This window comes from Leuciscus leuciscus (genome assembly GCF_965113295.1).
Source record: "Leuciscus leuciscus genome assembly, chromosome: 3".
Lineage (NCBI taxonomy): Eukaryota > Metazoa > Chordata > Actinopteri > Cypriniformes > Leuciscidae > Leuciscus > Leuciscus leuciscus.
The window spans coordinates 29,147,296-29,163,179 of NC_138727.1; the positions used below are offsets into that span (position 1 = coordinate 29,147,296).

Sequence of the window (15,884 nt, forward strand, 5' to 3'; positions counted from 1 at the left end):
CCTCATGACGTTTCAAACCCGTAAGACCTTTGTTCGTCTTTGGAACACAAATGAAGATTTGATGAAATCTGAGAGCTTTCTGTCCCTCCATTGACAGCAACGTCATTGAAACTTTCAAGGTCCAGAAAGATGGTAAAGATACAGTTAAAATAGTCCATGTGACTACAGTAGATCTACTTTTTGTGCAAAAAAAAAAAAAAAAAAAAAAAAAAAAAAAAGAGTCTTCGTCGTTTGTTAGGAACCTGGGTGTGCTCTCTGATACCAATCTTTCATTTGAAAGCCACGTTTCTAGCATCTGTAAAAAAAAAAAAGAGTCTTCGTCGTTTGTTAGGAACCTGGGTGTGCTCTCTGATACCAATCTTTCATTTGAAAGCCACGTTTCTAGCATCTGTAAAATCGCATTCTTCCATCTTAAAAATATATCTAAATGACGACATATGCTTTCAATGAAAAATGCAGAACAGTTCATGCGTTCATGACCTCATGGCTAGATTATTTTAATGCTCTACTGGGTGGTGTCCCTGCACGCATAATAAAGTCCAGTTGGTCCAAAATGCAGCAGCTAGAGTTCTCACTAGAAACAGAAAGTATAACCGTATCAGCCCCGTTCTGTCAACACTGCATTGGCTCCCTATTAAACATCGTATGAATTTTTAAATATTGCTGATTACTTACAAAGCATTAAATGGTTTAGCTCCCCAGTACTTGATCGAGCTCTTAATGCATTATAGTCCTTCACGTCTACTGCGATCTCAAAATTCTGGCCAGTTGATAATACCTAGAATATCGAAATCAGCTGCAGGCGGTAGATCCTTCTCCTATTTAGCACCTAAACTTTGGAACAGTCTTCCTAACATTGTCCGGGAGGCAGACACACTCTGTCAGTTTAAATCTAGACTAAAAACACATCTCTTTTACCTGGCATTCATATAGAACATTATACATTTCTATTATGCAAATCAGTTAAATGATTATTAGGCTGCATAGATTAGGTCAGCCGGAACCGGGGACACTTCCTATAACACCTGATGTACTCATTACATCATAAGAAGAATGGCATCTACACTAATGTTAGTCTTTCTGTTTATTCCGAGGTTTACTGAAGTCAGCCGGATCCGGGCCGTATCCAGATCAGATGGTAGACCTGCGCCTGGGCCCATCCACAACGCATCCCTGAAGGGCCAGCCTCATCAGCCCTGTGAAGGCCTCATCGACACGACAGCCATCGGCACTGATCCTCAACAAACTCGTCTCCATACCGGCGTGATGACTCCGATCTTCAACCAGATGGAACTGGATAATATTCGGAATGTTCCGATCCAATCTGACTTCTGACCTGTAATGCTGCCTGGATCATAATCATACACTGTTCGCTCGTTGGCCAAAGGAGAACTGGCCCCCTGACTGAGCCTGGGTTCTCCCAAGGTTTTTTCTCCATTCTGTCACCTTGATGGAGTTTTGGTTCCTTGCCACTGTTGCCTTGGCTTTTGGCTTGCTTAGTTGGGGACATTTAATATTCAACAATATTATTGATCTGCCTTAAAGGGATAGTTCACTTTGAAATTAAATTTTGTTATGTTTTAGCTTACCTCAAGGGCATCCAAGATGTAGGTGTCTTTTTTTCCGCAGTAGTTTCAATTTTTATATTTTTAGGTCAAACCGTTCGTGTCTGTCAGTCATATAATGCAGGTCTATGGTCACCGCCTCAAAGAGCATGCACAGAGTCCAAATTAAAACAATTCCTAACAAAAAAACTAGATGTCGCCTAGGGCTGTGCAATTAATTGAATTTCGATTTCGATTTCGATATTGGCTCCCCACGATCACCAAAATAGTATAATCGAGTAAAAACGATTATTTTGCCATGTTCTGTTTTGCAAGAACACTCTTATTTTGTATTGTGTTCTGAATGACACGCGCACGCGAACGCGCACATCCGCCCCTCCCGAAGCCATAAAATCAGTCAGGGAGGGCGAGTCGTGTGGATATCATCCGCTGAAATTTGAAAACTCGGCGCGAGTAAAGATGGCAGAAGGAGGGCAGCAACAGCAGCGTTTGGTGAGCAAAAAAGGCAAAACCAACTCCGTTGTCTGGGAACAGTTTGGCTTTGAGGAATCCGATGACGAGCAGAAACATGCTACGTGCAGGATTTGTTACATGGTAGTTGCTGCAACGCATGGGAACACCACCAATTTGTTTAACCACTTGAAAATTAAACACAGAGTGACCTATGACAGTCTAATAAAGAAACAGCAATCCACAACCCCCTCAAAATCCTCCGTAACTCAGGCATCCATAACAGACACACTGTACAGCGCAACTCCCTATCTGTTGAATTCGGAAAGACACAAAAAAATAACTGATTCCGTTGCCTATTATTTAGCTAAAGACATGCGGCCCACTAGCATAGTTGACAACCCTGGATTCAAGAAAATGGTAAATATGTTGGATAAGCGCTATGCTTTGCCATCTCGACACCATTTCTCGAGAGTTGCTCTGCCAGATTTGTACAACAAATGCCATGCAGAAGTGGCTAACGAGGTGACCAAAGCAGAATACTTCGCAATCACGACGGATCTATGGGCTAGTCGAACCATGGAGCCATATATTAGCCTCACAATCCACTATATTGATGCCGATTTCCATTTGAATACCAAATGCCTCCAAACGGCGTTTATTCCCGAAGACCATACGGGCCAAAACATCGCCAATGGACTGAGGGAAGCTTTGGCTGCATGGGGTTTAAACGAAGAAAAGCTAATCTGCATTACTTCAGACAATGCCTCAAACATAAAGCTGGCGGCAGAGCTAAATGGATGGATAAGGCTTCAGTGCTTCGGGCACAGACTCCACTTGGCTACAGGTGAGTGAGTGTTATAGGAAGTGACTTGTGATATGTGGTGATTTTAATTTTGTGTAAAACAACAGTTAAAACAATACTAGGAATACTAATAAATAATAATATGTCAGTTAGGATACATGTGATTGTTTCTCTCACACTAGCCTTATTCTACCATTAGGCTACTACTACTAGCTTAGGCTAGAACTAGGCTAGCCTACTACTAAGGGATAATGTAACGTTTAGAGCGAGGCGGTTGCGAATACAACCATACACAGGAATACAACCCCGACGCTATAACAACCGCCTCGCTCTAATCCCGCTTATTACATGGCCACCTACCAAATAAATCAATAATTTGAAGCAAAATATTGATTTAAAAAACGATTGTATTGCTTCCGCTAAAGAAAATAGTCCGTTCCGTCTCTACAGTTAGAATCCTGCGTCCATAGCAACGCTCTGTTTTTCATGGCGCAGCCGCAGCGGTCTGTTATCAAGAAATAACACACCGCATTCTACGTTACAATTCAACCAAGCCATGTAATAAACTATAATAATAATATTATTATTATTATTATTAACAACAACACACACCACAAATGGCAAATAATGCTTTGATGAAGGTTGTGACTAGGCTAGCCTACTAGTCTAAGCTTACTATTATATACTGTCTATTATACTATAATAATAGACTATAATATTATACTATATTATACTATAATAATATAAAATAAATGCTTATATAAAATAATGCTTTGATGAAGGTTGTGATAATCATAATAATGCTAAATATGTATTTGTTGTAATCTTAGAGTATGCAATGAAGGATCCCAGGATTGATCGGGCGATGGGGGTCTGCAAGAAGGTGGTCAGTAGCTTTTCCTACAGTTGGAAAAAGAAAAGGGCTCTGACAGAGGCTCAGAGGCAGTTGAAACTGCCTGAACACTCGCTAAAGACTGAATGCCCGACCAGATGGGGATCTAGACAGGCTATGGTCGACAGAGTCCTTGAACAACAGAAGGCCATTGCCCAGGTTTTTTCTGGTGACCGGAAGGCTAGACATCTCACCCTCACATGGCAGGATATTGATGTGCTGGAGGCCATCAACAAGTCACTCAGCCCTCTGGTTGAGTTCACTGATGCCCTTTCTGGAGAGAAATATGTAAGTGTTTCTTTCCTGAAACCAACCCTCCACCTCTTCAATAACCAAATATTGGAAGTGCAGGAGGAAGACACAGACCTTGCCAAAAGCATCAAACTGAAGATAGTACATTATCTCAATGACAAATACAGTGACACAGCAACACAAGAACTGCTTGACATGGCCTCTGCCCTGGACCCTAGGTTCAAACTTAAATATGTCAATGAAGACAAGCGAGGGTCCATTGAAGACAGACTGATAGCGGAGATGAAGACTGTCATGGTAATAATAATAATAATAATATTAATATTAATAATAGAATATTAAGTGCATTAACATGTTTGTTGGCAAATATTGTGAACATTAATGCCATAACGGTCAGGTTAAAAATAAAAATTCTAAATTCCCAAATTTATAATTTGTTCCCTCCAGGAGAACATCCCTCTTGAGACTGCAGCAACGCCTGCTGAGGATACAGAGGATGCTCCAAAGAAGAAGAAGAAGGGACTAAGCAGCTTCTTCAAGGCCACAGTCACACCTCCTCAGCAACAGGACCAGGCCATAGCTAGTGAGCTACAGTCTTACCTCCAGAGGGAAATACTGGATGCTGAGGAAGACCCACTGAAGTGGTGGATGGAATCCCAGAGGCTATACCCTCGGCTTTCAAACCTGGCAAGAAAATACCTCTGCATTCCAGCTACAAGTTCCTCTTCAGAGAGGGTCTTTAGTACATGTGGAAACATTGTCACCTGCTTGCGTTCATCCCTTAAACCAGATCATGTTAACAGACTGGTGTTTCTGGCTAAAAACCTATAAGAGATTGTATTAGCAGGCTAGCAGCCCTACCAGCATGTTGACTTAAATCATTTTTATTTTGTCTTACATTTTAGTTAACTTATTTGCTGTTAATGCTGGGGCCTGATGGTGGGCCAGCCTTTAATATTCTTGGATTGAGTTACTAGCTGGAATTTGTTGAATATATTTAGCCAAAATTTTGTCTCTTTACAAGAGATTGTGGAAGTGCACTTTATTGTTGATCTTATTTATTTGTGGTTATAATTTGTACTTGAATACTTTTATACTTTGATTTTAATATCTGTTATTTTATTTATTTTATTTTAAAAAATACAATAAATGTTCAAATTTTGATTTTAAGAATTGTTGAAAGGTGTCTTTTTAATAAATGCAACACATTCCCAAAGTCATGTGAATAATCGTCTTACATAATCGTGATTTCAATACTGACAAAAATAATCGTGATTATGATTTTTTCCATAATCGAGCAGCCCTAATGTCGCCTTGGCTACGGTTTCGTTCCAATGAACTGCAGTAGCCAAGGCGACTTCTATTGTATATATCTATACCCGCCCGCGCTCTCAGATCACTTGGACGTGGCTGTGTACAAGAGGTAACAACGATATAAATACTGTTCGTTTTCTCACACAAACCGCTCGTTTCGTGTCTTAGGCCATCAATGTGTACTTACGATGGGGAATTGTTTAATTTGGACGATGGGGAATTGTTTTAATTTGGACTCTGTGCATGCTCTTTGAGGCGGTGACCATATACCTGCATTATATGACTGACAGACAAGAACGGTTTGACCTAAAAATATAAAAATTGAAACTACTGCGGAAAAAAAGACACCTACATCTTGGATGCCCTTGAGGTAAGCTAAAACATACCAACATTTAATTTCAAAGTGAACTATCCCTTTAAGGTGGAAGATGACGCAATTTTATTCTAACATCAAAGACGCAACTTTCTTCTAAAAAACAAACTTTGTTGTATTATTTTCATGTTATCACTGTGAAGCTGCTTTGATACAATCAGTATTGTAAAAAGCACTATATAAATAAAGGTGACTTGACTTGAAAGTTGCAATGACGTTGCTGTCAAAGCTCTCAAATTTCATAAAAAATATCTTCATTTGTGTTCCGAAGACTAACGAAGATTGTACGGGTTTGGAACGACATGAGGGTGAGTAATTAATTACAGAATTTTCATTTTTGGATGAACTAACCCTTTAAGTAGCCTTGAGCCGGCATGAACGCCACAAGTTTGTGTTAAAACCTAATGATCCATGTTATTCAGCAAGATCTGAAGATGTTACGAAGACCTTGTGCTTCTTTGGAAGCAAGGAAATCTGGGAGATAGCATGGTCGTTGTCAAAATTTTGCTAACTTGATTGACACAGAAAAGGTGCAGAATCATCAATATTACATTTTATTAGCATTTTATGTTAAACTATTTCTTTGTTTCATAACCTTTACTCTTATTTCTCAGGATCAAATTTGATTTTGGATTATTTTCAAAAAGAACTTTCTTTGAACACAGTCATGTTCATGACATGACAGAAAAAAATACGCATGGAGAATGGTGGACTTTCCAATACCTTCATCTATAAGTATGGCAAGATTCCCATCTGGAGAGACTCCAAAACAGGTGATGTTCTTTGTGGTGGACACTGGTAAGGTTTCTGATCGGTTACTGAAGAAATACGAAAAATAACATTCCTCAGCTGAAATCAGCATAACTTTCGCTTTTAAATGAGAGTGTTTTCAACTCACTTAGACTGGGCTATGCAATAAGTTTGTTTCAACGTTATGAAATAGAAATACTCACTTTTTCATATCAAAGACGGAGATGCGGTTCCCGACAGGACTGATGACAGAATTCCCATCTTTAGAGAAAGACAGGTTCCCGTGGCGATAAAATGCCCCTAATAAGTTGGAAAACTAGAAGAAAATGCAAACAATATCAGTCCAAACGTTCTCTTTCAGACATGCACATAATAAAAACAATTCATTGTCGCTTTTATTTATTTAGTATATATTATGAAATATTTATCAACAATCGTAAACCGGCAGGCAAGATCTCACTAAAAAATATATAAGGAAAAGCAATACAATTATTCACAAGAAGAACATCACGAATAAAATAGCGTCGGTCATACCTTGTATGCAAACTTCATGTTTTTTTTAGATATTACGTTATGGATGAACCATTAAGCATCAAAAGCCCATCATTCTACACGTGAGAACCTCTAAATACATGAACGCACATGTGTTCAAGATCACTTCTTCTTCTTGCTTGCTTTTTTTTTTACGGCGGATCGCAGACAAATATGTGCATTACCGCCACCTATCTTGAAAATGGACCATTGACACTTCCTCTCAACCGACATATGATTTACCCGCACAGAGGCTTCATAGAGTTTCATCCGGCGCTGCGTGTTCAGCTCTCAGCCCCCATGAAAGAGAGAAAAAAAAAGAATAAAAAGAACTCTTTTAAATACGCTTATTTAACCCAGTATTTCCCAAATATTCTACCATTAAATTTATTATACTCCTATCTGACTTTAATACATTTTGAATTGTAAACTTAACTCCTATAGGCCTATTATTTAATTCCTCCTTCAACTCTTTCCTTTCAACATTATATCTCCTACAGTGCATTAATACATGCTCAACTGTTTCACTAACTTCACATGCCTCACATAAACCTGTTGGATGCTTACCTATTAAATGCAATGTACTATTCAATCTTGTATGCCCCAATCTTAATCTAGTAATCATATACCTCAGAATCATATTCTCTTCATACCTACTCCTACCTGATATTCTTCCCTTACCCACTGTGCCTGCCTCTATGGGAATTTAACATAGGAGTGTCCAGACTTATGCACCCTGTATTTTAAGGAAGAACATTTATTTATTTACGATACATTATTCATTCACAAAGAAAATTGGTGTCCTTAAAGGTTGGATTTTTCCTAATTTTTTTAATTAAGGCATTAAGTTCAATTTCCAAAAGATGATTTTTTATTCCTCTTTTTAGTCAACTTTAGCATGGGTGTCTAAACTTATGCATAGCACTGTATATATTTATATATAAAAAAAGAAAAAAGAAAAAAACACCCAGCTCCTCCAGTTTCCACCCCAAAACTTCCAGTAATTCACTAAATCCTTGTTTTTTTTCCAGATATTCTTTCCTTTACCCACAGTTTATTTTCATCTTATCTGCACCCTCTACCTCTCTTATATATACATTTCTCCTACATTCTTTTAATTAATCCTGTGTTATTCAGAAACTGAAACAACACCTTTACCATACTATTTCCTATATCTGAGTGAGTCTAATATATTCTTTAATGTCAACTCTTTTCCTTCATTCTTCCATATTTCTTCTCTTAGCACTTATCTTTCTTCATCATAATCCTTTATAATTACATGTTCAACAGTTTCACTCTGTCCACATTTCTCACACATTCTCACACAGTTGGATGTTTAGATATTAGATGTAATGTTGTATTCAAACCTTTATGTCCCATATCTTGTAATTATATTTTCGTCCCTTCTATTTCCCCCACTCTTTCTACCTTTTCCCAATTTATTTTGTATTAAATGTCTCCCTTTAGTCTCATTATCCCAATACTGTTGCCACTTTTAAATCACTTTGTCTTTTATTAGTCTACTGAGTTTTATTTCTCTTATACTATGTGGTAGTTCAATTTCTACCATTTCGTCATCTACTGCTTGCTTGGCTAATTTATCTGCTTCTTCATTCCCTTTAATTCCCACATGGGCTGGAACCCACATAAACTGTACTTCTATCATACCTTGTTATAATTCAAAGAGAAGGATTTCCATTACTATGTCTGGCCTTGATTCTGACATTTGGTTATCAATACTGACATTGCTGAAAATGAATCTGAACATATGACCGCATTTTGTATTTCTATTTCCTTAATTAGTTGTACTGCTAGCAGAATAGCCATCATTTCACCTGTATAACAGCTGATCGCTTATTCTAGCTTTTTTCTTTATCTGTAACTTTGGAACATTGACTGCCACTCCTACTCTCCCCCCTTTTTTGGAAGCATCTGTGTATACCTATATTATTTCCGTACTTAAGCCCATATTCCTTTGTTCTCATTATCCTTCTTTTTGTCTTATCTTCAGTAAAGTTAAATCTACTATTGGCTGAGGAAGAATCCATAAAGGGTAATGTGGGTACACCACTCTTGATGCATCTATATTTACCTATCCCCATCTCCTTAATATCTCCTTCCATCCAAAACTCTTTTGTTTATTCATTCATTGTTCCCAACATATTCCTAGTATATTTGTTGTTGTATTTACTTCATCCTGACTCTTAATATTTGTCCAATATATTGCCCTTAACTGTTGTCTTCTAATATCAAACGGCATTTAATTTATCTCTACTTGCATTGCTGCAATAGGTTTAAGACCACTTCCGGATCATTACCAAAATAAAAGCCCCCTACACTAACACATAAAAGTACCCCAACGATTATTGCGAAAGTATACAATTAAAAAGATTGTGCCAAGAAAAGGGTACAAACGGTGGGGGTTGGGGGATACGTAATTTATATTGCATAATGGGATATATTTCACAGTAAATGTGTTTTAATTGATCATTTGTAGATATTTTTATTATTATTTTTGTTTCCTTTAAAAGAAAAAAGGGGGGGGGGGGGGGGGGGGGGGAAGACGTAAGCTAATCAAACTAAACTGTTGAGCAAAATCAATTAAATTTTATGTTCTTGCATAAAGTGAAATGTAACAGTCTAACCATAGACAGTATATAAACGAGTCTAACATGTCCACCAGGTGGCGTCTTAGCACGTTGCTAAAATAATCTTAAATGTAAAATAAAAGAAAGAAACAAATAATACAAAGATGTATTGATCTCTTTGTCATAAAAAGACAGTTTGTGAGTATCTGCGATTAAAACCAACAATTTAGATAGGATAATGTTACATTCCTATTACCTGCCCTGAACCCTGTTCTGTTCTCCAGTAGAACTGAGAACTGACGTCAGCTTTTGATTAGCATATCTCCCTCTATATATTTCATGCTTGCGCATTGGCGCGCCACAGTAACTGCAACGTTATTCAGCTAAATACTTCTAACTCCAATCCGTCTACCAAGGTATGTATTTTAGATATAATGTTACGCATATAAAATAATTATATTGGCACCATGTTAACTATTGGTAAAAACGCAAACCGTTATATCAGTAGCTGTTTATTGGACGTGTGAAATCTGTCCTTTTTCAAATAATTTCTGAAAACATATAGCCTATGTCTTTGTATTTGAAGACGTGCTGTGTTCAAAGCATCTTTATAACATTCTAATTTGTAGCTATTAACAAATACGCAAATGTTGATTTAAAGTCGATAACTCTAGGCGATCAAGGCGGTTAACCTATTTTCCTTTGTTAAGCCTCTTTGTGCTGCAAATGCATTAATAAGGATGTGTCTCGTGTCAGTTGGCACATGCTCCCTTGTATCAAAGGCAGTAATGTGTTATAACGTGTGATTGGTGAACAGGGCGTTAAAAGAAACTGTAGCATTGTGTGCTGGCTGATAAAGCGGCACAGGGCGGTGTTTTTTTCCTGAATGCAATCACGTTCTGTGAAATCCAGTCGAAATGATCTGTGCGACCATGCTCACGAAAGAAACCGAGCTGAATGAGCAAAAATCTCAGATTTTTACTGACAAAAAAAAAAAAAAAAAAAAGTAGAAAAAGAAAAGAAAATATATGCAAAACGGTCCGCTGTCGTATTGAATCATCATATTTGCGCTTCTCTTGTAATCTCAGCGTGGGAACTGCTATTGTTATGTAAATATTAATTTTTGCTGTCTCAGACGCCATTCAAAAAGGGTGCGGTTTTGTTCAGTGCTGTGTGGCACTGTCATGTACATTAACGGCATGTGATGCAAATCGCCTCCAAATGAACAATAGATTGCAAGACCTTCATTGCCTCGGTGTTTTAGCGAAGCAACCCTCGCTCTCTCCTAATGATTTAAGTGCTTTTGCAGACAAGAAAGCGAGAAAAATAAATAAATGTATTCTCTTTTGTTCCTTAAGCATACAACCAATCATGTCTGACAAACCAAACCTGGAAGAGGTCACCAGCTTCGACAAAACCAAGCTGAAGAAGACTGAGACGCAGGAGAAAAACCCACTGCCATCTAAAGAAAGTAAGAATTTCAACACAAAATTGTCCTTTTTTTGACATCCAGGCATTACATAACTATAGTAAGCTGTGCTTGGAAACGTCTATATCTGTGTCCATAGGTTATAATTAGTTAATCTTCACACAGAATGTTATCAAATGAGATTCAGAAGCACAAATTGAGTGCAAATGTTCGCAAAGAGGAGGTGAATATAAATATGACCCTTCCTTCTTTGTCCACAGCCATTGAACAGGAGAAGCAGGCGGCCTCGTGAAGACACAAGCTGCCATCATGCACTGTGCACACTCCCTTCCCTGCATTGCCTTCTTTTCATTCACTTCTTTTAGCAGTATAACTTTGTAACCAAAATGTAAAAAAAAAAAGAAAAAAAAAATCTAAAGCTGCATCACTTTTGGATGGGATGAGCCGACCCTCTAGCAACACCTAGATGCGTCTGGACCGCCTCCCTTGTCCATTCCAGCGTTGGGAAGAAAAGAGAAAGCTTCTTCTTCCAGGAGCATGTGGCATGGATTCATCTGGTGCCCATGGTGGGCTATTTTGCATTGGTTTCGACTATGCCATAGGACAGGGGGGCGTGGCCTTGTGGATATCCCCAAATATTCATCATCCGAATGAGGCGTGGCTTTTTGTTGACAAGTGACCAGCTCACAAAGTTATGGCATTGTATTTTTTATTTCAAATTATAGGATAAACTGCACAATCTTGGATTTTTATGTTGGTAATGATTAACACCTTCTTGTTAGTGCTGCTTCAGTGAAATGCTTTTTTATTGCTAAGAAATAGGAGGAGGAGAAAAAAGCAAATTCAGTCTAGATGTGAAAACACTTCTAAGGACCGGGTGTTGTATTTTAATTGATTGTGCCCTTTTTATCGATGTGGTTTTGGGGTTGCTTTGTGTTGCACCCTGTCTTGGTTGTCTTATTGTATGGCGGTTATTATCGTTCAAAATGTAAATTCAATGTGAATGCTTTCAACTGTTGATCAAATTTCTTTCTTGGGTTTTGTAAAAAGAAAAAAACCTCAGCAACCATGTTATATTGCCACAAACCATTTATCGATAATGGAACATTGAAACTGTTGTAATAAAAAACTTTGTTATCAGGATTTTTTTGTGTTCAGTCTTTGTTGTCATTTCCCCATATGCAAGATCTGAAAATAGATAAAGTTCAATTATAACGCTAACATTTTAATGTCTAAATATGCAGTCTCCACCCTTAGTACACTGACCATCCAATTAGCTTGTGACCATGATCTGTTCTGGTGGGGATTTCTGAAGCCTGCCTCCAGCACCATGGATTAGTGTTTTCCTCTGCAACCTAATTACAATGGCATGGTGACACAGATTCCATATCAATGTTTATAAAGCAAGTCTCAGGTTTAAACAAGTTTTAGAAGTAAAAAAAAATATATATATATATAAAATATATATCAGTGGAGGAGGCCAAGGGAAAATCCAAAGTGAAACCATTTTAAACAGAGCTTACCACTTTGCTTCTATCTGACAATGAATAATCCCAATCAGCTTTTGTTAATACACACCATAATTTATTATCATCATTACCCTCTAAACTCTCAGCCAATTTTGACTGTTTTAACTGCATATTGCATGTGATTAAAGAGGACAGTTAAAATGGCTACAACTTCCTTGATCTCATTCGCTGGTGATTTTCTCTACTGTAGAACAGTGTTTGGCACACTTAACATCAGGATTTTAGCATGTGTCCTTGTAAGTGGATTGGTGTTAAGTCATTTACACTTAATACTGTATTAATCTCTTGGGAATGCCATTGGTTGGACTTGGAGGCGAGGGGCTACATAAGATTATTTGTGTTCATTTCATGTGTCACAGTGACATCACAAGCAGATAGATTAATAAAAGGTCTGCAAGTCTCCCTCACTCTCATCCATTCTCTCCGAGATCTTAATCAAAAATGAAAACAACTTTGTGGTACCTATTAGATATTTCTAGCTAATAAGTTATATATATATATATATATATATATATATATCATATTATATTGGAGGTTAAAAAAGTATTCATGTCCTGGTGAAGGGCAAGAAATGCCAAAGTTGGCTGCTTAAATAAAGTGCAAATTCAGGCATGCCACAGAATCTGTTAATAGCTGTCTGGGCAGAGTATATTAATGGCTTGGTCCTCAGGGCTTCTGTTATATAACATTACCTAGTAAATTCATTGAATAGACTTCTCTGTTGAACAAGGCCATGGGCTTTGTTTTAGGAGCTGCTTTTTGGCCTTGGCCTGCTTTTAAATAATCTATATTGTTAAAAGCGCTATATAAATGAAGGTGACTTGACTTGACTGTAATTGGGTCAGTATTTCTGCAATTTATTAATAAAGTGCAGAATATAAGTCTTATTATAGGGGAATTGATTTTTTTATGATAACTTCGAAACTTCGATAACTTTAAAGACAGACCTACTGTTAGCTCGGAGGTTGATAATCGATGGTTTGCTTAAGAATATTGCTAATATTGCTATGCTAAAAATATTTGTTGTCATTGTCATTTGACCAGCGCTAGTTGTGTCACTTCACTGCCATTCATAAATCCTCTCCCATTACCTCATGGTATAGTAAAATGTCCAAAAGTAAAAAAGTAGTAAGTCATCCGACCACTGTTTTATGAATACTGAATTTAGAAATACTACTCTGTTCACATACCTTTTTTGCCTACTATAGGGCAGTTTGCAATAAACGTAAAATATATAGTTTCTAAATACATAATCAACATCTTTAAATCAATAGTTTTAAATGTATCCATTGTTTTTTATTTGATTATAAATCATATGCAATGCTGAGATTAAAGTTCTTTCCCTCATTAAAGCTGTTAATTACAGTCAGAAGTTTGTCTTTTTGTCCGTTTTTCAAATACTTTTTTTGCTTCAAATCAAAGTTTATAATGTTGTTATTTACCTCATAGCTGGTTGGTTTGCTTCATGACTTGTAACTCTTGTAACAAAGACTTTCTAAAAATCCTTATGGGAAAAATACTTTTCGAACCAAGGCTGCTGAAAAAGCAGTCTTACAGAAGAATAATACTGTACTGTAAAGAGCCAAAATGAATTTTATGAAATGTATGATTACATGAGCACTTTCCAGGAGAGCAACTTAGAATGTAAATATCTGAATATCATTCATTGAGACCTAATAGTCTGTTGATAATGAATACAGTATCAAGCCTCCTCTCTCCCAACTGTCTGCCTTAATGTTACTGACATCTGTTAAGACACAACCTCAAAGCTGCCCCACTGTGTGACCTCAGCAGAAAGCTACAGTCTGGCTGGCCCATTGATCGTTCCGGTATTTCTCGACTTAAGCCAATGGGAGGCCATTTAGCTTTTCACAAGCCGTTGCACATAGAATTGTGGTTCAGTGATCTTTCATGTCTCAGTGTTTGGCTCAGACAGACAAATGAAGTTGAGCCTTTGGGATACTGGCTACTAATAAAGAGTGCATTGGAGAGGGACCTCAAATGGGATTGTTTTAACCCTTAAGATTGCATATCATTTTAAATTAGCAGATTTAACAGTTGCATTGTAGACTAAGAATAAAGTGTAGGTGGAAAATAGATAAATAATTCTTATTAATTAAAATAAGGTCAATAACAAAAGTGTCAAGTCAAATTTATTTAAATCTTTTCACAATATACATTGTTACAAAGCAGTTTTACAGAAAGTCAAAGTTTTGAATATACAAAGTTTTGAATATAATATAGTATATTTAGTGTTATATATTTAGTGATATAGTTTCTATAGTAATATAATTATAATAATTATTGGCAAAACTTTAGTTTTGGGTCAGATTCTCACTATTAACTAGTTCCTTATTAGCATGTGTATTAGGATGTTGGCTGTTTATTAGTACTTAAAAAGCTCATATTCTTCATGCCCATATTGAAGCCTTATTCTTCATGACCATATTCTACATCATTTGTCCTAGCCAATTCCAACTAAACTTAACAACTACCTTACTAACTATTTATAAGCAGTAATTAGGAGTTGCAAAAGTCATTGTTAATATAGTTAAAAGTGAGAATTGGACCCTAATCTAAAGTGTGACTTAACTAGATGTACCGCATCGCGGTACAAAATATGACCGCCGCTCAGGCCTGCACTGGCTTTCCACAAAAATAAATGACGTGGAGTAATTTGGCTGTATTGCGTGTTTATGTATATACCTAAAAAAAGTAATAGTATGTGCATGTCTGTCTGTGTGTGTGTGTGTATGTGTGTGTGTATGTGTGTGTCTGTGTGTGTGTGTGTGTGTGTGTCTGTGCGTGTATGTATGTGTGCGTACATGTGTGCGCGTGTGTGTTTGTGTGTGTGTGTCTGTGCATGTGGATTTGTATGTGTGTGTATGGGTGTGTGTCTGTGCGTGTGGATGTCAGTGTGTGTGCATGCTTGCGTTTGTTTGTATTCCTGCATGTGTGTGTGTGACAGTATCATCCTAAACCAGCAACCCTTCGCTCAACAGCACCATCTACAGGCCGATGAGTGTACAGTCACTACATGTGCACATAAATGAATTTATTTTATACCCCCCCATGGATGAAATTCTACAAAACTTAGCAGAGGATACCCCCAGAGGATGTCAAGTTAATCATACACATGAAATATGGTGCAGTTCTGAACATCTCCACTGAAGATAGGGGCGATTAAAGCAGAATAATATTGCATTTTCATTTTTTATGGGAGGGGCGCAAATCACAAATGAGTGATTATGGGCTAGGTTGATGTGGGCCCTTAAGAGCAACATACCATAAAAATTCATCCTCGGTGCCACGGTTCAGGTAGTTATTTAGGAAAAACTGCATTTTTTTGGTTTTGGGGGGGCCCAGCGCGGGGGGGGGGAGTGGCCCCCGGGGACCAAACGAAATT

General features: G+C 37.5%; 3 protein-coding genes across 3 annotated transcripts in view; 2 read left to right on the top strand and 1 right to left on the bottom strand.

Annotated features, from left to right (window-relative positions):
* pwp2h (PWP2 small subunit processome component) overlaps positions 1–7,077 on the bottom strand; it is a 45,470-nt gene extending 38,393 nt beyond the window's left edge. The window contains exons 1-3 of the mRNA XM_082165364.1: positions 6,936–7,077; positions 6,605–6,717; positions 6,375–6,469 (exon numbers count right to left, since the gene is read on the bottom strand). Of these exons, the coding sequence (XP_082021490.1) occupies positions 6,375–6,469; positions 6,605–6,717; positions 6,936–6,953 (226 nt within the window). The 5' untranslated portion in view covers positions 6,954–7,077. The remainder of the gene's footprint in view (positions 1–6,374; positions 6,470–6,604; positions 6,718–6,935) is intronic.
* LOC309495585 (E3 SUMO-protein ligase ZBED1-like) lies at positions 1,747–5,270 on the top strand. The gene is made up of 3 exons (XM_082165370.1): positions 1,747–2,862; positions 3,651–4,261; positions 4,412–5,270. Exons 1-3 carry the CDS (start codon positions 2,025–2,027, stop codon positions 4,793–4,795), a joined length of 1,833 nt encoding a protein of 610 aa, XP_082021496.1. The 5' UTR covers positions 1,747–2,024; the 3' UTR covers positions 4,796–5,270.
* A 2,704-nt stretch (positions 7,078–9,781) lies between the features above and the next one.
* On the top strand, positions 9,782–12,092 carry LOC309494988 (thymosin beta-11). The gene is made up of 3 exons (XM_082164506.1): positions 9,782–9,936; positions 10,879–10,991; positions 11,210–12,092. Exons 2-3 carry the CDS (start codon positions 10,892–10,894, stop codon positions 11,239–11,241), a joined length of 132 nt encoding a protein of 43 aa, XP_082020632.1. The 5' UTR covers positions 9,782–9,936; positions 10,879–10,891; the 3' UTR covers positions 11,242–12,092.
* The last annotated feature ends 3,792 nt before the right edge of the window (positions 12,093–15,884 follow it).

Bases quoted from the DNA above. Each gene is read 5' to 3' on its own strand.
- LOC309495585 (XM_082165370.1), top strand. From the start codon at position 2,025: ATGGCAGAAGGAGGGCAGCAACAGCAGCGTTTGGTGAGCAAAAAAGGC. The intron at 2,863-3,650 runs GTGAGTGAGTGT...TTGTAATCTTAG, and splicing joins CAGACTCCACTTGGCTACAG to AGTATGCAATGAAGGATCCC. The intron at 4,262-4,411 runs GTAATAATAATA...TGTTCCCTCCAG, and splicing joins CGGAGATGAAGACTGTCATG to GAGAACATCCCTCTTGAGAC.
- LOC309494988 (XM_082164506.1), top strand. From the start codon at position 10,892: ATGTCTGACAAACCAAACCTGGAAGAGGTCACCAGCTTCGACAAAACC. The intron at 10,992-11,209 runs GTAAGAATTTCA...CTTTGTCCACAG, and splicing joins CCCACTGCCATCTAAAGAAA to CCATTGAACAGGAGAAGCAG.